This window comes from Rhinatrema bivittatum, chromosome 1 (assembly GCF_901001135.1).
Source record: "Rhinatrema bivittatum chromosome 1, aRhiBiv1.1, whole genome shotgun sequence".
Classification (NCBI taxonomy): domain Eukaryota; kingdom Metazoa; phylum Chordata; class Amphibia; order Gymnophiona; family Rhinatrematidae; genus Rhinatrema; species Rhinatrema bivittatum.
Window position 1 is genome coordinate 526,119,676 of NC_042615.1, and position 25,481 is coordinate 526,145,156.

The 25,481-nt window shown below is 40.9% G+C and overlaps 1 protein-coding gene across 4 annotated transcripts in view; it reads left to right on the forward strand.

The window, feature by feature from the left end:
• The window catches only part of SMARCA2 (SWI/SNF related, matrix associated, actin dependent regulator of chromatin, subfamily a, member 2), a 604,786-nt gene that overhangs the window by 235,726 nt on the left and 343,579 nt on the right, over positions 1–25,481 (forward strand). For all 4 annotated transcript variants that reach the window (XM_029613254.1, XM_029613271.1, XM_029613280.1 and 1 more), the window contains exons 16-17: positions 17,776–17,939; positions 18,603–18,669. In XM_029613254.1, coding sequence (XP_029469114.1) covers positions 17,776–17,939; positions 18,603–18,669 — 231 coding nt within the window. The remainder of the gene's footprint in view (positions 1–17,775; positions 17,940–18,602; positions 18,670–25,481) is intronic.

Sequence of the window (25,481 nt, forward strand, 5' to 3'; positions counted from 1 at the left end):
CTTCCAGAATCTTGCAATGATTGTTCCTGAATCTGGCCGATGACTCCTTCTCTACCTAAGATCTGTGAATGCTTCCTCCCAGCCATTCAGGGGCTTAGAAGACCCAATTGGGATCGAACTGGCTAACTCCCACATGGCAATGCACAGCACTTTCTACCTGAGACAGCAGGCTGGCTCAGGGGAAGTGATTTGAAATAAGCTACTAGATATACACATTAGCCATATAAAGTTAACATCCCCTTCCAAAACGTTCACCTTTTGTTGCCTATAGGGAAAGATAACCCTGTAGTTACACGATGTTAGGTTCCATATTAGGAGCTACCACCCAGGAAAAAGATCTAGGATTCATAGTGGATAATACTTTGAAATCGTCGGTTCAGTATGCTGCGGCAGTCAAAAAAGCAAACAGAATGTTAGGAATTATTAGGAAGGGAAAAGTTAATAAAACGGAAAATGTCATAATGCCTCTGTATCACTCCATGGTGAGACCGCATCTTGAATACTGTGTACAATTCTGGTCGCCGCATCTCAAAAAATATATAGTTGCGATGGAGAAGGTACAGAGAAGGGCAACCAAAATGATAAAAGGGATGGAACAGCTTCCCTATGAGAAAAGACTAAAGAAGTTAGGACTGTTCAGCTTGGAGGGGGGATATGATAGAGGTCTTTAAAATCATGAGAGGTCTTGACCAAGTAGATGTGAATCGGTTATTTACACTTTCGGATAATAGAAGGACTAGGGGGCATTCTATGAAGTTAGCAAGTAGCACATTTAAGACTAATCAGAGAAAATTCTTTTTCACTCAACGCACAATTAAGCTCTGGAATTTGTTGCCAGAGGATGTGGTTAGTGCAGTTAGTGTAGCTGGGTTTAAAAAAGGTTTGGATAAGTTCTTGGAGGAGAAGTCCATTAACTGCTATTAATCAAGTTGACTTAGGAAATGGCCTCTGCTATTACTGGCATCAGTAGCATGGGATCTTCTTGCTGTTTGGGTACTTGCCAGGTTCTTGTGGCCTGGTTTGGCCTCTGTTGGAAACAGGATGCTGGGCTTGATGGACCCTTAGTCTGACCCAGCATGGCAATTTCTTTTGACCTTATGCCTTATAGCCTGGAAGTCAAATGTATTACAACAGGGTTTATTCCATGTATTCTAATATCCTACGCCACAATAGCCAAGTGAAAATACATTTCAGAATTTCTTAGAAAAGGAAATAAAAAATAAAAACATAGAATAGTTTGGTTAGATAAATATCACCCTCTGCTCTTCTGTAGCAATCCTAAATACTTAAATCCCTGGTGTAAGCAATCAAAAGCACACACCAAATGGATTGGCCCCACCTGTATTTAATTATACTGATTCACATGATGCCTGGATATATTCAGCAGATCCTGTTGGTTGTTTCTGCTGGGTGATGCATTTCAAAGCAGTGACCTGACCATGAGCATCAATGAACTGTTGGAAGAACTCTGGGACAAAGTTGAGGAAAGGCATAGATTTAGAGATGGGTATAAAATAATTGCAAAGTCCTTGAATATTTTTTGGAGCCCCCATCAAGAAAATTATTATGTGGAAGGTGAATGCCACCATGAAAATCCTGAATAGTTTAGGCTTTCCCTCAAACTGAATGACCAAGCAAGAAAGAGACTGATTAAGAATGCAACCAAAAGACCGATGGCAACTTTGAAAGATCCTATAGGCTTTCATGGCCAAGACTAGAGCATGTGACAATAATATCCTAAGCACTCCACAAATTTAGCCCGATAAGAATGAAGCCATTCAAGAAATCCCATCTTAAATCCCATTTGAAGTGTGCAAAGGAACACTTAGAGGATACTATAGCCATATAGCAAAAGGGTTTGACCTCTAACTCAACATAGCACATGGAACATCCCTACTGTGAAGCATGGTGGCAGCAGCATCGTATTATGGGGATGTTTCTCATCAGCAGGGTCTGGGGCACTTGTCAGGATAGAAGGGACGGTGGATGGAGAAAAGTACAAAAAAGTCCTTGAGAAAAACCTGCTGTCCTCTGCAAGAAAGCTGAAACTGAGACATAAGTTCACCTTTCTGCATGATGACAACCTGAAGCACATGGTCAAAGCTGCACTGGAGTGGCTAAAGAACAAAAAAGGTAAATGTCTTGGAGTTGCCCAGTCAGAGCCTCGTCCTCAATCCAGTCAAAAATCAGTGGCATGACTTAAGCATTGCTGTCTATCAACGTTTCCAAAGGAACTTTGCAAAACTTGAATAGTTTGTAAAGAAGAATGGTTTAATACTAGTATGCAACATTCTTGGAAACCAGTCCCAACAGATTCAAAGCTATAATTGCTGCTAAGGGTGTTTCTACCAAGTATTGACTCAGGAAGGTGAAGACTTTTCCAAATGGAATGGAGACTTATATAGTTGTTGGATTTCAGTTTTGGTTTTTTGGATATGACCATGCTTTGTCCCACAATAAAATATTTTTGACCATGAAAGGTGTGGAGTATATTGATAAATGGAAACATACTCCTCAAGTAAATACATGCAAATCTGATGCATTGACACAAAAAAATGTGAAAAATGTTCGAGGGGGGTTGTAGGCTTTTTGGTAGCTATTGTAGATGTTCAATTATCCTTTCATTTTGGATACCATTTATCATTTTAATTTTTTTCAGCTGTATAGCTTCATGATCTTTAAAGCAGGAAAAGCTTCAGTGATTTCCACCTTATTGAGAGACCACAAATCAATTTCTCTGGCCTGTATCTGGATTCGGTGCCTATTTGATCCATTTTTGCAGAGTATGGTTGTTCTCCCCTTGGTGTTTGGATATCCTGTAAAGTCTGGAGAATAATGTGGGCCTTGATCTCCTTGAGAGTCCAGTTGCGCATATCGTCTGTTTCAGGGGCAGAATTCAGGAGATCCTGGTAGCTTCTTATCCAGTTCTGTTTCATGTCCTATATGTTTAAATAAAAAAAATAAAAATTTGCAGCCTCTGTTTAGGCTGGCAGTCTTTCATCGGGACCTCAATTTGATCCTGTAGGTATTAGTGGCACCTCCTTTTGATTCTTTGCAACATTCTTCACTTAGGGTTATTTTCCCAGGTAAACTAATCAGGTCCTGCAATATCCTATTCCACATCTATGTCAACATATTCAGCTCATTTGGCCTCTGATTAATGACCCTGATCCAGATTCTCAATACCTGCCTGACTAGGATTGCAGACTGGTTACACCTCAATAAGCTGAAGCTCAGTCCTTAAAAGAGTGATAAGACTGTTCCTCCATCTACTCTAAAATAGTGCTGAAGGGAACCATGATCGCTTTGTCCCACCAGGTCTGCATCCTAGACTCCAAGTTCTGCATGGAAGCAGCCATATGCTCTGTTACCAAAACTGCTTTTTTTCCACCTGTGCCAACTTCAACTTCTCCATCAACTGTTGATGCTTCTACCTACGCCACTATCATTCAAGCCTATGTTATCTCCCAATTAGGCTACTACAACTCCCTCTATATTGGCCTTTCCAAAAAAAACAAACTCATTCACCCTTTGCAACTCATTGAGAATGCTGCAGTACTGATCTTGTTCAATCCAGTAAATTCAAACCAGTCACCCCACTGATGAAAGCTCTGCACTAGCTGCCAATGTCACACCATTCCATTTTTAAAATCCTGGTCCTGCCCTTGAAAACTCTCAATGGCCTGGCTCCACCATACGTGGCCAACTGACTCTCTCTGAATACCCCAGCTTGCCCTCTACTCATGCTACCAAACACCCACCTGATAGTTTCTTCCCCTAAGGAAATCCGACTCATTTGCACAAGAAAAAAGACATTTAAGAAGAAAAGAAGTTGCCATACTGGGTCAGACCGAGGGTCCTTCAAGCCCAGCATCCTGTTTCCAACAGTAACAGTCCAGGTTACAAATACCTGGCAAGTACCCATGCAATTATTGGCTCACTTCTAACCTTTTGGAACTACCTGCTCTTCAGATCTGATGACCTACAGGAAGAATCTGAAAGCCTGGCTATTTACGGAGGCCTTTAGTCCTCAGCAGAGGAGTGATTCCCCCTTCTGATCTTGACTTAAACCTGCACTCTGTAATCTAATTGCCTGTACTCTCCCTAATTTGACCTCTTGCTTCAGTTAGCCTCTCCCCCTCTGTGTTTCTCATATGATTGCCTCTCAGTTTGTGTTTCTCAGGTGGTGTTCTTTGATGTACTTTAAATGCCTTGTTCCTATTGTTGCACTCTCTCTAGCTGATGATTAGCATTGTATTTATGGCATTATTCCCTGTTTTATGTTATATTGTTGCTATTGGTGCAGATCCTTTTCTGCTGCACCTTAACATGTTTTGATCGCATCTGCTGTAAGAATATGTAATAAATAAATGATTGATTGATGTTTTCTTAGTGGAATTTGTTTAGTCCTGTGTATTTCAGAGCTTCAAGTTCTTTCCTGTAGGGATCTATTTCTGAATTTTGCTGTGGATTTAGTTTCTTTTCAATCCATGCATTTCTTTCTTTCTTCTCTGCAGAAGAGTGTCAAGATGGCAATAATTCTTTGAATCCTTGATCGTCCATTGGACCTTGGAGGTTACTAATCCTTTTTCTTGTTGTTTGGTTTGGAGGCCCGTGCAATGACAAGGCGTCAGCTATTCTGCAGCAATGGATTTAGGAAGTGAAAAGCAGAATATCAAATGTTTATAAGTAAATAAATCTCCTTGTCATATATGCTCAGGGGTCATCAAGCGCCTGGCATTTTTCATCCTCATACTAGAACTCAGTAGCCTTCCTGCGCAGAAGCAGTTTTCTAGCACTGGTGGATATTTGTAAGGCAGCTATTTGGTTGCCTTTGCAAGCCTTTGTTAAACATCACAGATTGAGATGTTTGATCAACAGGTCTCAGCCTTTGGAGTGAGCATCCTCAAGAAGCCTTCACTTCTTCCCTCCAGAACTAGATGGGCTTTGGTACTTCCCACTCATTGCTAGTGGACTAGTGTAGCAGGATGAAATGGAAGGAGAAGCTTGTACCTGTTAATTTTCTTTCCATGATTCCTGCTAGATCATTCCAGAGCCCTCCTGGGAAGTTAGACCATATATGAAAGGAAAAGCCTTGTTGTCAGGTCTTCGTCCTGAATTTGTGTATACTGATGGAGTTCATTCTCTTGTCAGCCTTTGATTGTTAAATTCCTGTCCTCTCTCTCCAGTTTATTTCTGTTTCTTGAGCTGGCATATGGTAAGAGAATATCTTTTCCAATTCCGCATATTTAAAGTTTTTTATATTTTTTGTTTGGTTTACTGTTTTTTTGATCTGTTCAGTGCTTTATTATAGAAATACTGAGTTGTTCCTGTGCTGCATCATCTATAAGTAATAGTGATGATAGTACCCATCTGCTGGTAAGGGGACATAACCTATTCATCTCAACAAAACTGGTGTAGCAGTTCTTGGAGGTGAAGTCCATTACTTACTATTAATCAAGTTGACCTAGAAAATAGCCATTGCTATTACTAGCATCAGTAGCATGGGATATTCTTAGTTTTTGAGTACTTGCCCGGTACTTATAGCCTGGATTGGCCACTGTTGGAAACAGGCTCCTGGGTTTGATGGACCCTTGGTCTGACTCAGTATGGCAATTTCTTATGTTCTTATGATTTGTGGAAAGAAAATTATCAGGTAAAACTTTCTCCATCAATAAACAGCTAGAGCAAACAAAGAATCACCCACCGACACTTTTTCAACTGGTACGAAAACTCTCCAACCCTGAACCCCTAAATTCTTACCACCACGACTGACAACCCTTCAGCTGAAGACTGCAAAATTCTTCCACAGCTTAACCACAGCTACTTTTCCCTCAATCCCAGCCAGATCAACACACCTCCCTCCTGACATTGTTCTAAATTTGGACAGTAGGATAATCTCCCCCAAAGAAGTAGAAAAAAGTTCCTTCAAAAGATCAGTTCCTCCAACTGCCTGTTAGACCCAATACCATCCAAATATATCTTTACCACGGTGATATGCATATTAACCAGTCATATTGACTGCTGTAATTCTTTATTTCATGATATAATATCAATTGCCTCCAATGCTTACAAATTACAGCTGCTAGAATCCTGATGTGGGCCAAAGCAACTGACCACATTAAGCCAATTTTATGTCAATAGCTTTGGCTCCTGGTAGAACAAAGCTACAATTCACAACTCTTTGCTTTGTCTTCAGATGTCAACATGGCCCCTGAGTATCTCTCCCAACTTGTGCTCTCCTACACTCCCTCAAGAAAAGTTTGTTCTTCCCAAATGGCCTTTTCTTTCCTCTCCTTCAACCCCCAGGCTTCTGCCAGACTAAATTGCATCAGATTTCATGCATTCAGCTGTTATACCCCAAAATTCTGAAATAGGCTACCACTATCCGTACACTTTGAGACATCTTACCCGACTTTCAGGAAAGGAGTTAAGGCTTGGCTATTCAGCCAGGCCTTCTCCTAAACTCAACTGACAAAAGTGACTTAAGATAAAAACACGGATTCTTTTCTATCACTTAACTAATATTTTACTTGCCTCCTGCTTGTGTTTCCTTATGCTTATTGTAGCTAAGTCATAAATGTAGCAGAAGTTTAACCATAAATTTGATTGTGTTCCTCCTTGAGACCAGCTTGGTAAAGGTGGAATATTAAATGTTCATAAATCATACCTATAAGGGAGCCCGGACCAACGTGCCGCAAATGCGCAGTAGAGAGCAGCTCTACCGCGCATGCGCGCACATCGGCCAGAGCGCAGCGTGTCAGAAAAAAAAAATGGCGCTGGCTCCTTTGGAGCGGCGGCGAGCAGTAGCTCCGGCGACGCGCGCGCGAGGGAGGGACCCCCTGTCTGCCGGTTGTGATGAGCTGTGAGGAGAGGGAGGTGAGAGAGAAGGGAGGTGGAGTGAGTGGGGTGGGGAGGTGGAGAGGGAGGAGGGAGGTGGGAGAGATGAGGAGAGGGGGGAGAAGAGAGAGAGGGAGTGGGGGTGTAGTTTAGGGGGAGGTTCTTCTCTCTCGGGGAGGTTTTGTCGTGCGCTCGCTTGTTTGTTTGTGGGCTTTCTTCTCTGCTTTGTTGGTTTTGTTTCTTTTCTTTCTTTTTGTTGTATTTAGAGACGTCCTCTTTGTGTGTGGCTTTTATTGCCTTCTCTTCGTTGTGTTTCGCCTGTTTCGGTGTGCGGCGGACTTTTGAGTGGTTGTCCGGGGGTGGTAGAACGGAGGGAGGGGTGCTTTAACTGAAGGAGGGTGATGTAGATTTATGTGGGTGTTGGGTATGTATTTGAAAGGAAATGAACCAAAAAAATTTTAAATGTAGCCCGTTGTTACGGGCTTAACGGCTAGTAAACACACAAAAGGAAATTTCTCTCAGTGAGAGAAATCAGAACCATGATCATTAACTTCTGTGGAAAAATTAGAACTGATGGGACCCCTGCTTGATGTGATGCAGGATGGCATAAACATGCTCAGTGAAGCATGACAAAACTTTTAGAATCTTCTAGAAGCTTTGTAGTAAACTTAACTGGCCAGGCTCTGAGGATTTGCATCTTGCTCTCCTCTGATACCATTTTAATATTTCTGTAATTGTTAATGCATGATGAAAATGTAGAGTATGTTGTGTAAATCAGTGGAACAAACTCTGATTTTAATGCATTTTGATCTGCATTTTTTAAATAGCAGAATGTGAAAAATGTACAAGGGTGTGAAGACTTATACCATGCATTTTGTTTCTAAACATAAGTTTATACATTTCTTTACTTATTTGTGTTGCACATTTTTCAAGTAAATCCAAACAAAGTGGATCACAAGTTAATAGCAATCATATTAAAAATATATATTTTATTTATTTATTTATTTTTAATTTTTATATACCGGAATTCCTGTATGCAATACAAATCAATCCGGTTTACATGTAACGAGAAGGTTGCCCTGGTCTGGGAGGTTAGACTGGGGTTTTTTTTTACATAGAACATTGAAACAATAACAATCAACCATTGAACATTATTACAAGGAACATAGAAAGTAATAATAATATTTAACCAAATAACAAATAACAATTAACCTTATTCTTGTATTGAAAAATATGTGTGTGTTCACCTTTTTTCAAGCAACTTTAGTAGCGTATATGGTCTACAGTAAGCAGTTATATAAAGGTGAATAAAGACTGTTAAAATATATATGTCAGGGCGACTTGCCTACTAACATCCCGCACTTCCTAAGACCCTTCACTGCCTCGTTGAGGGGGAAGCCTGTCAGCGGGTGAGATTGCTGACGTCACTAATTGTGCTGTTGTCAAAAGGGAGCACCTTGTGAGAAACCTGTGGGGGACTTGCCTGCTACCATCCTGTGCTTCCCAAGGCCTTGCACTGCTTTGTCAAGAGGCAAGCCTGTCATCGGTTGAGAGTGCTAACATCAACTAATTGCACTATTGTCAAAAGGGAGTACAATTGCGCGTGTACCGCCTTCCGGCATGCCTAAGCTGCCTGCCCCTTTGTGCCGGTTTGTTTTTTTACCATCAGACCTATGGGAAGGAAGAGAAAAGGGAAGGTTGTTCCTTTCCCTGTTACTCTGCAGTTGGTGAGAGGAGCTATGGACAGCAATCTCCTACGTCCAAGCACCTCCGTGGTGAGTAATCTCAGTAGGGGTGGGGTGGGGATCAGAGGTTTTTCTTAGCCCTGTGGAATGTAACCTCCCCAGCTGTACCTTTCCCAATGGAGTTAGTGAGAGGAACTTTTTGACTGATATAGTTCCTGGGGAACCCAGCATGGGCCATCTGGGAGCTCAGGGAAGGTAGCCAGTCTCTAGCTCTTCTCCTTTTTCTCCATTGAGTGAACAGAAAGCAGTACCATATCTATCTGTTAAGAGGAATGGTTCTATAGAAATTAGAGGTTTGGTTCCAGTGGGAGTGCCTCCGTCTACATGTCCTTGGCGAGCTGGAAATTGGCGAGATTGGTTCTGAGCCAACCAACATCATGCTTAGAGACGTATGGAGTGTTGTCACAAGAACAGAAATCTCCTTAACGCAAACATTTGCACAGCTTTGTGAATTTTCTGCTGGAATTGTGGTAAAGCTGTCTGACCTGGAGTGCAGGTTGGAACAAGTTGAATCTTGTATTTCTTCATTACCTAATAAAGTCGTTAATTTACAAGCTGCTGTAGCAGCATGAGTGAAAGATAATTTCTCTTTACATTATAAATTAGAGTTAATGGAAAATCATTTAAGATTAAAAAAACAAACAAACAAAAAAAAAAAACTTAAGGTGGTTGAATTTTCCAAAATTGAAGCTACTTAAAAGATATTTTCATGAAATATTGCAGTTTGAGACTAAAAAAGAAATGCAGCAAATTAATTTGGGGGCAGTATTTTAAAAATAACCTGATGTTTTGTGGTCAGAGTGTATTGATATTTCCTGATGTTGCAAAGGGAGACCCAGTCAAGAAGAAGGCGACCAATGTGAACCTTCATTTCTGGTGGAACATAGTTTGCATGTATTATAAGTCTGAAAAGGTGGCAACAGTCCACTAACATAGGGTAACTGATTAAGCTAAATTAATTGGACAGAAGGTCTTTTTCTGCCATCATATTTCTCTATTTCTAATTGGGTTGCAATGTGGAGGTCAGTGGATCATTATTTTCATCTTTAATGCCTTTTCTTTCCTATCTTATACATGTTATAGGAGCACCTGCCTGTTTTTTAATCCTGATCAGCTGCTGTTATAATTTCTGATGAGACCATAAATCTCTGTATTATTGAGAGTGCTTTTGTATTCCTGATATGGATACACTACTTGTTTTGCTGTATGATTCTCATTGCATCTCCTGTATTTCCATTATATATTGCTTTGTTGCTTATAATAAAAAGGCTTGAACTGGAAAAAAAATGGTGCCCCCTCAGTAGCATAGCACTTTCTAATACAAAACTGGAATATTTGTTCAGTACTTGTTTGGTAGGAAACTAGACTTCCTTTAAACAAATCGATTGACTTCTAGGCTATTTCTTGTAGTGACCATGATAGTATGTCATCTTGCATATGTAATGAAATATGAAAGATATGCATTTATAATTGAGAAGCATACATTTTTGAAAGTTATATTGTTTGCCATTTATCCTTCAGTTTTTCAGTTTTTGGATCGGGAATGGATTGTATATGTTGTAGATGTAATATGTGCATGTTCATCCTACATACTATTCATGGGAATATCACTATGATGATCTGGTATTGTAGTTAATGCTTTGCATTCCCTGCTTCATTTCATTATCTTTGGTATAGATACTGTTGGAATTATTGATAAAACAGCATATATTACTTCATGGAAAAGAGAGACCAATATTGCCAAGTGTTTTGTCAAAATATATTGAGCGACTTTGTGTGCTCTTGGCCTCAATAAATCGTTAGTGTTTTTCCTGAATGTGGCAGAAAATAGAGAAAGCTCTAGAAGCCATGAATGGTGGGAAGCTTGATAGGAAAACATATCAAGCTAGGTCTTGTTGGGAAAGATAACTAGAAAATAAAAATATTTTTTTATTGGGGGTGGAGTCAATAGGGCAACCTGAGCGGTCGCATAGCACATACTGCTCCGGCATTTTTTTTCTCTTTGAAGTGATTTCCTCAACAAAAATGCCTCCGAAGTGTAAATGGAAGCTTAGGACTAACCCCCTCTATCCCAGCGATCCCAACCGGGCAGAGAACCATCGCGCAGTGCGTCGCTAAAACGGGAGGAACGGAACTGTCGGATCACAGAGGGGAGAGTGTGACCCGACTTCGGAAGAGGTTTCCCTCAGCCCATTGGACGATAGACTACCTCTGGCTGTGTGACCAACTTCGACGCCGCGACTGCTTGGGAGCCCCGAAGTGGAGTCTCGCATCGAACAGTCTGAGGGGGCAGCGCCGTTGGGAGAGCAAGCGCAGACTTCCATGAATACTCGGGGAGACAGAGCTGGGAAGGAGAGACGAGCAGCAGAGCCAAGGAGTTGAGAGTCAAGGGCAGGAGCCCCTTCCCTTTACCGAAGGACACTTAATACCAAAGAAACCAAAAGTAGTCACATTAGATTCATTGTGGAATCTGACATCGGCAATGGCAAAGTCAATTGTAGACTGCTCGGTTAAAATTAATTCGGGGCAGTACTCAAGAAGGCTGCCTGGTAGAGCAGTGCGATATTTTGAGCTCCAGAGTTGCCTGAATATGTCTAGCTAAACTGGATTACCTCTAATGGGAAGGAAGTGAAAACCACGAGGGGAATCTTACCCTTCAGTTCCCTCGTCGTCAACACCGATTTCGGGGCCAATGGATGCTCATATTGTGCGCAGAGAGGCAAACATGGGAAATGTTCAGCTGCTGGAGACTCGGGGAGAAGAAGAAGAGCTCCCCTCTCTCCCAGGCTCGATGTCACCTTTGAGCTCCGTGACGAGGACACCGCTGGAGAATCCAGCAGGCGAGAGAGACACCCCAGTGCGGACGGGAACACCTGACGACCAAAGAGCCGAAGGGCGTATCCCGGCAGGGACCAGAGGGGCTGTAACGTCGCCAGCAAGCCCAAGTTTCAGCGAGGGACTAACCAACGTGAATGCAGGATTATCTTTGTTGGACGGAGCTGGGGGAACTACAGCGGACCCGGCTCAAAGTATTCCTGAGGTGGCAAGACCTCATTTTACAATGGAGACTTTATGGGAAACAATCATAGAAATGCGAGCTTCTATTATACAGCTTGTTCAGCCATTAACAATAAAAATCACTCAGTTTGAAGAGGAAGTGAAAGTGCTAAAACACGCTACAGTGGATTTGGAAAACCAAGTAGTGATTAATAGACAGCAGATAATAGAAATTAAGGCAACTCAGGAAATGTTTATTAAAGATAGAAATAGCACTGCAAGGAAATTAGAAAATTTGGAGAACCTGAGCAAATAAAGAAATTTAAGATTCATAATTTCCCCCCTGGTACCTCTGACATCTCCAGGGACTTGTTTAAAACGTTACTTGCTGGAAATATTAAAGATTGAAGAGGCAGCAATGTCCCCTATTTCAAAGATATTTTATGCACCTAAAGCAAGAAGATCTGATGTGCAAATACAAGGGAGAGGACCTGTAGATCCTGGGCAAAACCAAATAATGGATATTTCTAATATCCTGGAAAGTTCAGACACTGACTTGGCTATACCAGTGACACTAATAGTGTGCCTAGCACTAGTCTATGATAAAGATGGCTCTTGTGGTTATGTTTGCGATATAGAAACGAAGTATTTCTTGGTTGTAACATAAGAGTTTTTCCTGATGTCTCTTGCGAGACACACAAGAGGAGAAAAGCCTTCCTACTGTTAAAACCGCAAGTTTTGCTTATTGGGGGGTCATTCTTCTTGAAATTCCCCTGTAAATGTACTGTTAAGTACAATAATAATACTTACATATTCTATGACCCTCCACAGTTGACCCAATTTTTGATTGGGAAAGCTGTTATTAGCCCAGCAAGTGCCAACATTGAAACTGCTTGTCCTACATAATTAAAGATCTCTGTATCTATCTAGCAAATATGTTAAACAAGGATTTTATCCTTAATTTATTTAAGTAGAGTAAACCCTGCCCCCCCTTTTGGTGGACTTTATTGCAGAGATGTTGAAGATGCCTGTTTTCTTTTTTTCAATTATATAATTTTTGAAGCCTTCAGCTGTGATTGAATGTATGCAACATCTCTGTATTTCATTTTTCAAGATGAATTCTTGTTATAAGTTTGTTAAATGCATAAACAGTAAATTAAAAAAAAACAATAAAAAGAACAAAATTAATTCTGTGTCCTGTCTGCTGGAAGTAATGAATAAAAACTTTGAGGGATACAAGCTGGAGGTTACAGAGAAATTTCTAAGTATGGAAAATGATTTAAAACATGTCAAAGAGACTCAAGACAACTATTATACAAGATTGTGGAGCAGTGAAGAGAAAAATTGAAAATATAGAAAACACACTGAGGCATTTAAATTTGAGTGTGTTAAACTTTCCTAGGGTGACTGGAGAATTTCCCAGAATCACCATAAAGTGGTACTTTCATGAAATATTAGAGATTTCCCCGGATAAGACTCCACCCCTAGACAAAGTTTACTTTCTGCCAATATAGAAAAACCAGCAAATGCAACCGGCTCCCAATGTATTCGAAAATTTAACAGACTTTCTCGAGTCCTCCACATATGAAATTGTGGAGAAAACAACATTATTGATATCCTTCTTCAATGAAAGTGATATGGGAGAAATAATGCGAGCCTGTTTTAAGAAGATCAATGCCACATTTATGGGATCCTGTATTAGAATATTCCTGGACTTAACAAAAGAGACACAGTAAAAAAGGAAGAACTTTCTGGCTTTAAAACAGGACGCTTTAGCAGTGGGTGCCTCTTTCATACTTAGGTTCCCATGCAAATGTGTCCTAAAGTATGGAAGAGATAATTATATAATTTTTTCATCCCGAGCAGTTAAAAAGCTTTGTCGAGGCCAAAAAAGTGTTACTGCAAATAGGTAGCAACTAAAGTAGTCCATTAGGAATAGAAAACCCGATTTACAGGTGGCCTTTTCATTATATTATTATTTCTTTATATAATCTCGCTTAGTTTGCATGTACACCACCCCCCAAGGGTCTTGGGGTCTAATGGGGTGTAAATCACTCAGAATATGTTTCATGAAAATGATTTTCCAATTTGTTTATTTCTTGTTTGATATGATACACCATGTTTCATTAACAAAGTTTATGCTTTGTTTATTATAGAAAAACCCAATAAAGAAAAAATGTAAAAAAATAATTTTTTTTTTATTGAGATTACAAACAAACATAGAGCCTGGTTTTCAAAGGCATTTTTCCTATTCTGTATTTATGGGAAAAAAGTTAAGAAGTTGAGAATCATTGACACTTGCCAGGATAATTTTGGACTTATTCGGCTAAGTGGCACCATTTCAATATTTGCCATTTTCAGCATCCACCACTTATATGGCTAAAAGGTTAGTAAGCTATTGCCAGAATTTTAAAAGCCCTACGCATGTAAAATTCAGGAGTTAAACGCAGGGCATTTTCGAAAGGGTATGGCCACGCGCATAACCCTCAATATGCGCAGAAATGCCGGGCCAGCTAAAAGGGGTGGAGCATGGAGCATGGTCTGGACGGGGCAGGGCCAGGACAGCGCCATTAGATGCTGTCCTGGGTAAACTGCTGGCGTGCGGAACTTACCTCATCTATTTAGATGAAGCAAGTTATGAAAAAATGGTTAGGGAAAGGGGTTTTAGGGGTTGGGGAAGAGAGGGGGAAAAGGGAGGCAGAGTAGGAAGGGGTATAGGGAAGTGGGAATTGGCCAATAGCATTGCCACTCATATTTTTCTAAAATTTCTACCCCCCCCCCCCCCCCCCCCCCTGCCACACACACACACGCAGAAGGCCACCCGCCTGCACATGTGCATTCGGACGTTTGCGGGAACCGTATTTTATAACATGTTAGCCGGATATGTTTGTCCGGCTAACTTGCTCAGCTGGATAGTGGCTGAATAAAGCACCTCCTTATTAAATTAGACCCATGGAAGTGTTCACCCAAGATCACAGGATGTAAAGGTTCTGTTAGGCAGGAATATCAGTACTGGAATTTTGTAATAAGTGTACACTAAAAACAATTCAAAATTAAACATAAACATTTTATTTATTGTAACTTATAGCCTACTTTCTCATCAGAAAGGATGCTCCAAGCTGATAAGATATCAACATTAAAATACAAATATATATTATAGTACCACTTGTTAAATGAAACACAAAAAACAAACAGACAATATTCAAACATAAATACATCAAAGTATAAAAAGTGTTGTCTCCTAGGGCAAGCAGGATGGTAGTCCTATGGGTGACATCAGATGGAGCCTGGCACAGAAAACTTCTGTCAATTTTTCTAGAACTTTGACTGGAACGCTGAGTATGCTCAGCATGTTCTAGTCCATGTGGGATCCCTCTTCTGTCTATTGTTTTCCACGAAGCTGTCATCTCGCGGTCTTGGAGCTCATGCTCTTTTTCTTGGAAAACTTCAAGTTTTTGGCTAAATTTGCATTTTTCCTGTGCCGGGTCCATCCACAGTTCCCCCTGCCTTCAGTCAGTCTACTTGCACGGTAAGCTCCTTTTGTGCGGTTAGTTCCCGATAGTGGTGTCCTTCGAGGCCTGCTGGCCATCGACCGTTCGCCGTTCCCATATGGTGTCATCAGATTTTCATCGGTGCCCCCAGTGCCCTCAATGTCCATTAATGATCCACACGATGTGTTCATCCTTTGCCTGGGGGCATCCCATGACGTTCGAAGGTGCCATCTGTGTGACAAGATGACACCCAAAGGCTGGCGTGCCTGCCTGGACAAAATGGAGAAGATTTTCAGGCCCAAGAGGTCCAAGTCCTCTACATCAGTATCGATGTCCTCAACACCGAAAGATCGTGGGGGACTGATGGGTGCCAATTCCTCGCCTTCTGGCCCTCTACCGGTCACTCAGGAGGAGCAGGGGACTAGGGATTGGGCTTCTTTGGTCTCCTTGAAGTCCAGAGTGTCTGGATCTTCGTCATCCACCCGGCGCCGGGGAAGGACCAGGCCGAGCACCGTGGGAAATCGAAGAAACAACATCGGTCGCTGTTGGCGTATGGAGCTGGGCTTGGGTTGGCACCGGTTCCTACTGTGATGTCCCAAAAACTTCCCTGGGGAGAGGAGGATATGCTCTCCATCGATGCCAGGGAGCTGATTAGCCAGGGGACTTCTCCGGATCTCATCACTTGGGATCAGGGCAGGTTGCAACATCCCAACCTCCCGGGCCCTGTCTCTCATGGTCTGCATGTTGAGAGGATGATTCTACGACCCCGTGACCTCTCAGATGATATTTCTTGGGTCCTGGTAGCTTTCAGAAAGTCTTCCACTAGGAAATCTTATCGGCTGAAATGGAAGAAGTTTTCAGTGTGGTGTGAGCAACTTGGCCTGGATCCTTTCTCTTGCTCCATTCACAAGCTGCTTGATTACCTCTTCTTCCTCTCAGAGGCCAGTTTAAAACCCAACTCCGATAGGGAGCACTTGAGTGCGATCAGAGCTTACCATCAGGGTGTGGATGGCTTGCCCATCTCCATTCAACCTTTGGTGGGTTGCTGTATGCAAGGCCTGCTTCAGTTGAAACCTTTCCTGAAGCCTTCCGCTGTGTCTTGGGACCTCAACATGGTATTGGCTCAGCTGATGAAGGCTCCTTTCAAGCCGCTGAGCTCCTGTGATCTGAAATTCCTGACCTAGAAGGTTGTTTTTTTGGTGGCAGTCACTTCAGGGCACAGAGTCAGTGAACTGCAGGTGCTGATGACTTACCCTTTATAGACAAAGTTTTTTCATGACCAGATGGTGCACCGGATGCACCCCAAGTTCCTCCCTAAGGTGATGATTGAGTTCCATCTTAACTAGTCAGTGGTCTGCTGACCTTTTTTCTCAAGTCCCACTTGCACCAAGGCGAGTGGGTCCTACAGTCTGGATTGTAAGAGGGCTTTAATCTTCTATCTGGAGCAGACAGAAGGTCATAGGAAATCCAAGCAACTCTTTCTCTTTTGACAAAAACAGATTGGGAGTTGCCGTGGATAAGCAGACGCTATCCAACTGGTTGGTGGATTGCATCTCGTTCTGTTATGTGCAGGCGGGGCTTCAGCTTGGGGGTCATGTCAAGGCTCATTCCATCCAAGCCATGGCAACTTCAGTGGCACATTTAAGGGCTGTTCTTATGGAGAAGATCTGCAAGACTGCGACATGAAGTTTCCTCCACACATTTGCCTCTCAGTATTGTCTGAATAGGGATGGTCAACATGACAGCAGTTTTGGCCAGTCCGTCCTCAGGAATCTTTTTCAACTCTAAACCCAACTCTTTCTGCTTATGGTCCTTTTTTTTTGGTTCAGGCTAACTCCCTGTTACCAACAGCACCTCTTTTGTTTAACACGCTGGCATATGTTAGGTGTGTGGTGTTCTTTTCCATTTTCAGGGATAGCTTGTAGCTAGGGATTTACCCATGTGTGAGGATTGCCATCTTGTTTGTCCTAAGAGAAAGAAGAGTTGCTTACCTGTAACAGGTATTCTCCTAGGACAGCAGGATGTTAGTCCTCAAGAAACCCACCTGCCACCCTGCGGAGTTGGGTTTCATCTGTTTTTCATAATTCTATGTTGCGAGACTGAAGAGGGACCCCGTGTGGATTAGGGCATGCTGAGCATGCTCAGATAGAAACTTTGACAGAAGTTTTCCGTGCCGGGCTCCATCTGAAGATGTCACCAATGTGTGATTAACATCCTACTGTCCCTAGGAGAACACCTGTTACAGATAAGCAACTGTTCTTTATTTCAGAATATTATTTTTAAAATCACAAATGGTGTAAACCCAGTGGTAAGTGGAACAAAATAGGTTCTGTTTCTTCCCTGCTGGGATTTATTCCTCTGCAGGATGCAATGATGAGATCATGTGAAATATTTTTACTTACTAGTTAGTAGTGTTTTCTGCTTGTGATTAAAGTAATCAATATGAGTTAACAATATGCATATCAAGTGAATATATTTACATGAGTACAATTTAAGAGTTTAAAAGAAAACTCTTTTAGTCTGTCAGAAGGAATAAAAGATAAACTTCATACTATCTAAAAAATAATCTTCAGACTGATCTACATAGTGGATATTCAGCGTAGAAGATAGTCCAGTGTATGTTATAAATTAATTTTTATTATGTAAAGCACAAGCTGTACATTTCAAGTATCTATATTAATTGTGATTATTCTTTATTTCAGATACAGGGCCTGGAATGGATGGTTTCACTGTACAATAACAACTTAAATGGAATTTTAGCAGATGAAATGGGGCTGGGAAAGACAATCCAGACTATTGCCCTCATCACCTACTTGATGGAGCACAAAAGATTAAATGGCCCCTATCTTATTATCGTTCCTCTCTCGTAAGTGAAGTTATTGTGGGGTATTACTTTGTCATACTTCTGTGCTTTGGATTGCTTCTAGTATGTTTCATTTCTAAAGCACTACTAGACATATGCAGCACTGTACAGATACATAAGAGACAATCCCTGCTCCATGGAACTTACTATCTGTGTCTTAGCACAATCATAATTAGGGCAACAGTTGCCTTCCTGTTCAGTTAGAAAATTATTGAATTGACAGCAGTGAAACTGTGAGAAAAATATTTTTTGTTTTGTAGTTTATTTTAGTGAGAGAAAAGAAAACTCCTTTTGTCATCCATAGGTATTCTATATATCTCCACCGACCTTGGTAGCAAATTCATTGTGTGTTTAGTCTCAGAGTTTATAAAAAGGGATAGAAGCAGATTGGGAACAAAGATAATATGAGAAAAACCCTTTGAAAACAGAATGGCCAGAAAAGCTCAGACAACTGTTGACTCTGACATGCAGTACTGAGATTGTTAGTGATTTTGAGTAATTAAGGGCATGGAACTAGGAAGACTAGATCTTTTCAGAAACATTGTAGATATCTTTAGCAAAAAAAAAAAAAATCTCTTTTAATGCATACAGCCTATTTTGTTTTTGAAGTTGAAGTAATACATTGTATAATGACATTTAACTGAATAGATTTTCTCTCTTATCTAGTACTTTATCCAACTGGCAATATGAATTTGACAAATGGGCTCCTTCTGTGGTGAAAATTGCATACAAGGTTTGCTCTACTTACTGTATTTTTTTTCTGTGTTACTACTGGAGAAATAGTCATTGTTAGCATCCTTATTTTTATTTCTTGCCTCATCCTTATAAATTGTTGTGTTTTACAATTTTGGCATGTGTATTGGGATCTAAATAGCAAGAGTTAATCGTCCCTAGGAGATTACTGCAATAAACCATAATTACTTTTAGCATGAAATGCAGAATAAATTAATTATCTTGTTGCAGGATTTGTGATAAGTCTAATGCTAATGATGAGCACTGCGTTTTTTGTGCATTCCTGATTGGTTCCATGTCGGCCTCGTCTCAGCTATTTCTACAAAGTCAAGCAATTACTAAAGAGAAGAACATGCAGGCTGCCTACTCCCCCCCCCCCCCATTTTCTAATTCAAGGTCACTGTTCTGTCCAGTTCCTACACATTAACTTGATTAGTGAAATTATTTTTTTGATTATCCTCCACTGTATGACCTTTCTGGACACTAATTCCCATTTGTGTCTTATCAGACAATCATTTCAGGCACATCCTTCAATGTCTTTTATTTTTTTTTTTTTGCTCATCCCTCCCATATATAGCTTAGAACTGCAGCAAATAGGATGTTACTTGGTTCACTTTTCCCCTGTAGTTATCAGAGCTATTTCAATAGCAAATCCATCCCCAGCAATATATATCTGCAACTTGAATCAAATTCTATTGCCTGACCATGTAAAACACCAATCTTTGGCTCAGTGTGCTTGACCTAGGGAAATATTTTAAAGGAGCTCACTCACTCTTCTGACTGCCACTGAAATAGTATTTTTATAAGCACTAAAATATTTAAGTTTTAGCCTGATTTCCAACAGTAAAATTGGCATTATAAGATTTGTCCCCTTTAGTAACTTGAACCATTAATCTAATTTCATTCAGATTTGCGGCACAGATTGTAGTATGCCTAGTAACTCCTGTTCACGCTTCATGTACTCTCATCAACCCCAACACTTATAATCCCTTTATCTCCATGGACAAACAGGAACAAACAGCCACACAAGTGGGTGACATCATCTGATGGTGCCAACATGGAAAAAGGCTCTCTACTAAATCAGAAGGATTAAAACATATTTCTGAATATGCACAGCCAAATCAGTTGGTTTTTTTTTTTTTTGTCCACCTTAGAGCTTTGACGGAAGACTTTTTTCTCTATTTTAGCTGTCACCACAATTTTTTTAAAATTTGCGTTGTTTTGAGCCAAAAAAAATGTTATTTCATTTTCTTCATAATGTCAGGTAAGTCATCCAGGGCAGAGAAAAATCCCTTCATTATGTGCAGAATTATCACCACAAGATGGGTAGTATAGACTGCCATGATTTGTGTCTTAAGGGACTGATATCCGTGCCATTTATGTAAATAAGTTCTAACTAATCCAGCTAAGTGATGGTATTTGAATATCCGACTGTATTCAGCGGCTGCCACTTAGCTGGATAACGAGCTATCCAGCTAAATAATGGGTGAGATGGGGTGTAAATGGGAGGAACTACTTTTCCAGCTAACTTAGCCAGATAAGTAGTGATATATTAGACTTATCCTGCTAAGTTAGCTGGATAGACCTATTAAGTTTAACCAGCTAACTTTAGACTTGTTTAACTGGGTATATTCAGCGGTGCCACTGCACTGCTGAATGTCCCTAGTAAGTTAGCCATTTAAACTTATCTGGCTACCTTCCCTAGCCAAGTAGGTTTAAAATATGGACCTTTTAAGTGGGCTGATCCATAATCCTTCTAACTGCGATCCCCGTTGAGCAATGTCACCCAGAACCAGGGCCTATAGACACTTGAAAATGGAGTATTCATTCTCCTTCAGAAAAGGAGGAATTCACCTCTGTGGGACCAGCACCAAAAGTTTAGAGTTTCAGGATAGAAAAAGCACGACCTATTTTTTCAATAGCACAGAAATGTAAAGGAAAAATTCATCTGTGCCATCAGAGGAAAGAGAGCATGCTAACATGTCAGTGCAGACGCTGTTTGTGCCATCACAAAAACAGCACCACAATGAAGCAGAAGCCATCGGTGTCATTGGGTATGAAGCACTGTGCAGATAAGTTGGCGCAGTCCAGTTCAGAGCAGTCCACTGAACCTTAAGATATCTTGGAGAAGTTGAGAGAGCATTTTCAAGTTCAACTGTCTACTGCTCCATCTACTTCTATGAATTATAGATCATTGCTAAAGAAATCACTAATCATTATGCCTGATTTTGAAGATTCTGCTGTGTCTGATTATTCAGAATCCCTTCATTTAGGGGAAGACTCCTTGGAATTGCCTTCAGGGCTTCTCCACATGCTCTGACATGTAAGATACTAATTGAGGATATCTTATCCAGCATTTTTGCAAACGATGTCCATCAGTATTCCATTTCAAATCAAGGAGCGTATGAAACAGATTTCAGGGAGTTTTGAGATTTATTCAGCCTGCTAAACAAATAAAAGCAGTTCCTGTGCGCAAAACACTACAGAATCTACAAACAAGAGTGATCCGCCTGTGTCTCATCCAGAGGGCACTGTAATCTGCTTTGAGACTGTGCAGAAGACTTATAGTGATTAGAGATATGGCAAAACTGGTCAGTGAGGGCAGTCAATTGGGCATGCGCTAAGCTGCCTTCCTTTTTTTACTTCTGGGTACACCCTTTAGTAATGGCTCCCTCTCTGCCTTCAACTTCAGCAACCAACTTCACTCCCATAAGGTTTAAAGGATGAGGCTTTCAACTATATAGTTCTTAACACTATATTAACTATTTTAGACTGTTACAGACTGATTCCATTAGTTTAGTGACTCACTAGCCTAAATTCTATGGGCTTACTTGCATGTACTTCTTGAATCAAACCTACAGTTTCTTTTAATAACCAATTAATAACTCTGTTGGTTGCAAGTGCTCTAGAGCAGTACACTTAAACCAAACATGCCATTTATTTTAACTAAGAATTAATTAAGAATCCTCTGTCAACTGCAGTCACTCTGGAGCAGTACACATGAACCGAACAAAGCTTTTAGCAGACAACTAGCCAGCAAGGACTCTCTTACTGGCACAATGTTCTTTCAAGTGTAAAGGTGGGGATCTGTACAGGGTTGCGCTGGGCTCTGTGGTTCCCTAAAGATTAGAGGTTGGAAATGAAGAAAAGGGTGCATGGGGCAACCTGCATGGAGCAGCAGTTACTACCCTTAATCAGAAGGCATGGGATTACTACTATTAACTAGTCTTGATGTTTTGGTGCAAACTGCAACATCACTTTCTGCTTCAGCAGGGGGGGGGGGGAGTTGGATTCAGACAGTCAGTGCTGGGCCCCGAATTTTACGGTCCAGGGTACTGACACTCAGACATCAAGACCAAAAGCAAAGCATGTTTAAGCAGCATGTCCGATTGTAAATATTACTATCCTTAATATAAGGCTTGGGGGTAACCAGCATGGAGCAGTAGTTTACTACCCTAAGCAGAGACATAGGAATAACCTGTATGGGGCTGCGGTTACTAGTTTAGGAAACTTGCTGGGAAGACTGGATGGACCATTTGTTTTATTTCTGCCGTCGTTACTACGAGCTAGTAGAAAACACTTTTCCGAGTTGGATGTTGTCACGCACTTCTGTGGCTGTTTTATTCTGCTATCCATGAAGAACACCTGTTAGAGGTAAGCAACTTTGCTTTCTTATAGGGAAACATCAGTTTAGTTCAGTTGAAATCTTAGGGGTAGATTTTAAATACTTGCGCGAACGCGTACTTTTGTTCGCGCACCAGGCGCGAACAAAAGTACGCTGGATCTTATAAAATCCGGGGTCGGCGCGTGCAAGGGGGTGCACATTTGTGCAACCTGCGCGCGCCAAGCCCAGCGCGCGCTGCCTGTTCCCTCCGAGGCCGCTCCGATTTCGGAGCGGCCTCGGAGGGAACTTTCCTTCGCCCTCCCCCCACTTTCCCCTCCCTTCCCCTACCTAACCCCCCCCCCCCGGCCCTATCTAAAACCCCCCCCCCTTACTTTTGTCGGCAAAGTTACGCCTGTCGGCCGGCTGCCCCGCTCCGTGGTCCGGTCCCGGGGGCTGTTCCGGAGGCCGCGGCCACGCCCATGTTGCCGCCCCCGAAATGCCGCCCCCGCCCCGTAAACACCGCGTCATCCCGCCACGCCCCCGACAGGAAGCCCCGGGACTTACGCGTGTCCCGGGGCTCTGCGCGCGCCGGCGGCCTATGCAAAATAGGCGTGCCGGCGCGCGCAGGGGTTTTAAAATCCGCCCCTTAGAGACTTTAGAACACATTTTGATACCAGCAACCATTTTTAAAGCTTCCTTGTAATTATTTAGAGGTCCATATTCAGCAGGGTGGTTAGTGGACAAGTTATCCGGCTAAAGTTAGCCAGATAACATTTAGCTGGATAACTTAAAAACATAAACGACTACATCTGAGTATATCTGTTTTATGTTTTTAAGTTATCCAGCCATGTATGGCTTGATAATTTTCCACTTAACCGGATATCTTGAAAAATGTCCGGCTAAGTAGCAACTGTCCTCACCTAAGAAGATGGATTATCAGTAACCCAATTCCTTTCCTCCACCAAAGCTAATGCTTAAGGCCCTGTTAGTCTTACTCTTCTAATCTCTCCCCCCCCCCCCCCCCCCCCCCACATATACATTTTTAGTTTAAATCTATTGAGTCATTAGAAAACAGTGAAATAGCAAAGCATAGAATTGGAATAATAATTTGCTAACAAATCTTCACATAAATGACATGAAAATTCTGGAAAAGTATCCTACATACAAATTGATGCAAACAGTAAGACTGCATCTTACAGTCTGATTTTCTGTTTTTCTCCCCTTTAAGTAAGTTGACACAAACCTCTTGAGTGCCTTGTTCTTGTGCACCCAAGAGTCATCAGATTTAACAAATGAAATAAAAAAATTAAAAGAAATAATATAAACAACCTCTCGTCCCTTTCTCCCACCCCTCACCCTAAGCATACCTTAATAAAAGGAAGTGCATATTTTAAATGTTCATAATCGAGCATTCTTCTGAGACTTTACAAACTATTCAAAATCAAACTCTTAGCATGAGGAAGGTAGGCTGTGAATATATTTTTCCCACACCATCAAAAATTATTTCTTCTGTACAAAACTAGCATTGTTAGTGAAGACATGGATTCCATATACATCATATCATGCAATTAATTTCTCCATTGCCAATAAGAAGGTGGTATCTTTTCCTGCCATACCAACAATTGATTTTTTTTCCTAACAAAAAGTCTTTACATGCAAGGAGAATATCTCTCCTCTTGGAAAGTATTTGGGAAGATTATTTTCAAACAATATCAATTCAGGAAATAAAGGACTAAAATAACCCAACATCTTATTCAAGTATTGTAGCACCTTCCTCCCAAACTTTGATATCACATTTCCAGAAAGCAGGGGCCAGTGAACTTTTGTCCTGTTTACATTTCAAACATAGCATAGAAAGTAGTCAGTTTAGCATGAAATGCCGTTGATTAAGAAATGTAGAAACTTAAACTGCAATTCTCACAAATACATATTTGATGAAGTATTTTAAACCCTTTAGAACAGGACTAAACCTCTATCTCCATAACAAGAAAATTACCTTCACTCTCTTGTCTAACCCTAACAACCTCATATGTATTAACATGGGACACGTTTTGCAAATCTTTATGTAAGAGTGACACAGATAATCTCCTCCATTAAACATGGAAAAAACTTCTGTTTTCACAATATTTTCCTGTGTTAAACTCCCCTTCTGTAATGAGCAAACATAGGGCCTCATTTACTTAGCATTTTTCCCATTGACACAGAATGGGAGAAAAGCCTTAGTATGTATGTATGTATTTATTTTATTTACTTTTATATACCGATAATCCTAAAAAATCATACCGGTTCACATGGAAGTAAATTCGTAAAACAACAGTAGTAGAAAATAACATCAATATCATTTAAAAAGTAAAATACATATATAACTTAATGCAATAAATAAAACGAGGAAATGAAATAAAACACGTAATATAAAAGAGACAATTCATAAAACATGCATAACTTGATAAAATGCAGTAAATAAAACAAGAAATTAAATAAAACATATAATTAAAAAAAAAAATTAGCTTATAAAAGAAGCATGAAAAGGCTTAAGAAAGCAAAGCCTGTTAGGACCTTAGATGTCATTTATGCTCACCAAAAGCCTGCCAGAAGAGCCAAGTTTTTAGGTTCTTCCTAAATGTTTGAAAGTTGCTATCAGTCCTTAAGTCAGATGGTAATGCATTCCATAATTTGGGTCCAGCCAATGAGAGTGCGTTCTCTTTCACACAGTTTAAGTGGGCCAGCCTAGGAGATGGTATAGTTAACAAACCCTTGTTGCTAGAACACAGATTTTGTGGAGGTGTATGAAAGTGAAGAGCAGCAGTAAACCATTTGACATTGTCTTTAAATAATGATTCATGAATCACAAATAAAACTTTATAATGTATTCGATGAGGAATTGGCAATCAATAGAGATATTTTAGAATGGGTGTACCGTATTTTCCGGCATATAAGACGACTGGGGGTATAAGACAACCGCCAACTTTTCCAGGTAAAATATAGAGTTTGGGATATACTCGCCGTATAAGACTACCCTTCTGTGTCACTACATAACCATACTGTATGTGGTATCCAGTATACAACAACCAGACAATCACGGCAAGCAATGTACCTTACCGGCGATTGGCTGGTTGTTGTATACAAATCCTGCTTGGATTGGTCAGCTCTCCCTGCTTGCCCAGCCTTCCCTGTCTCCAAGACTATCAGAGCGGTAACGCATCCCTCTG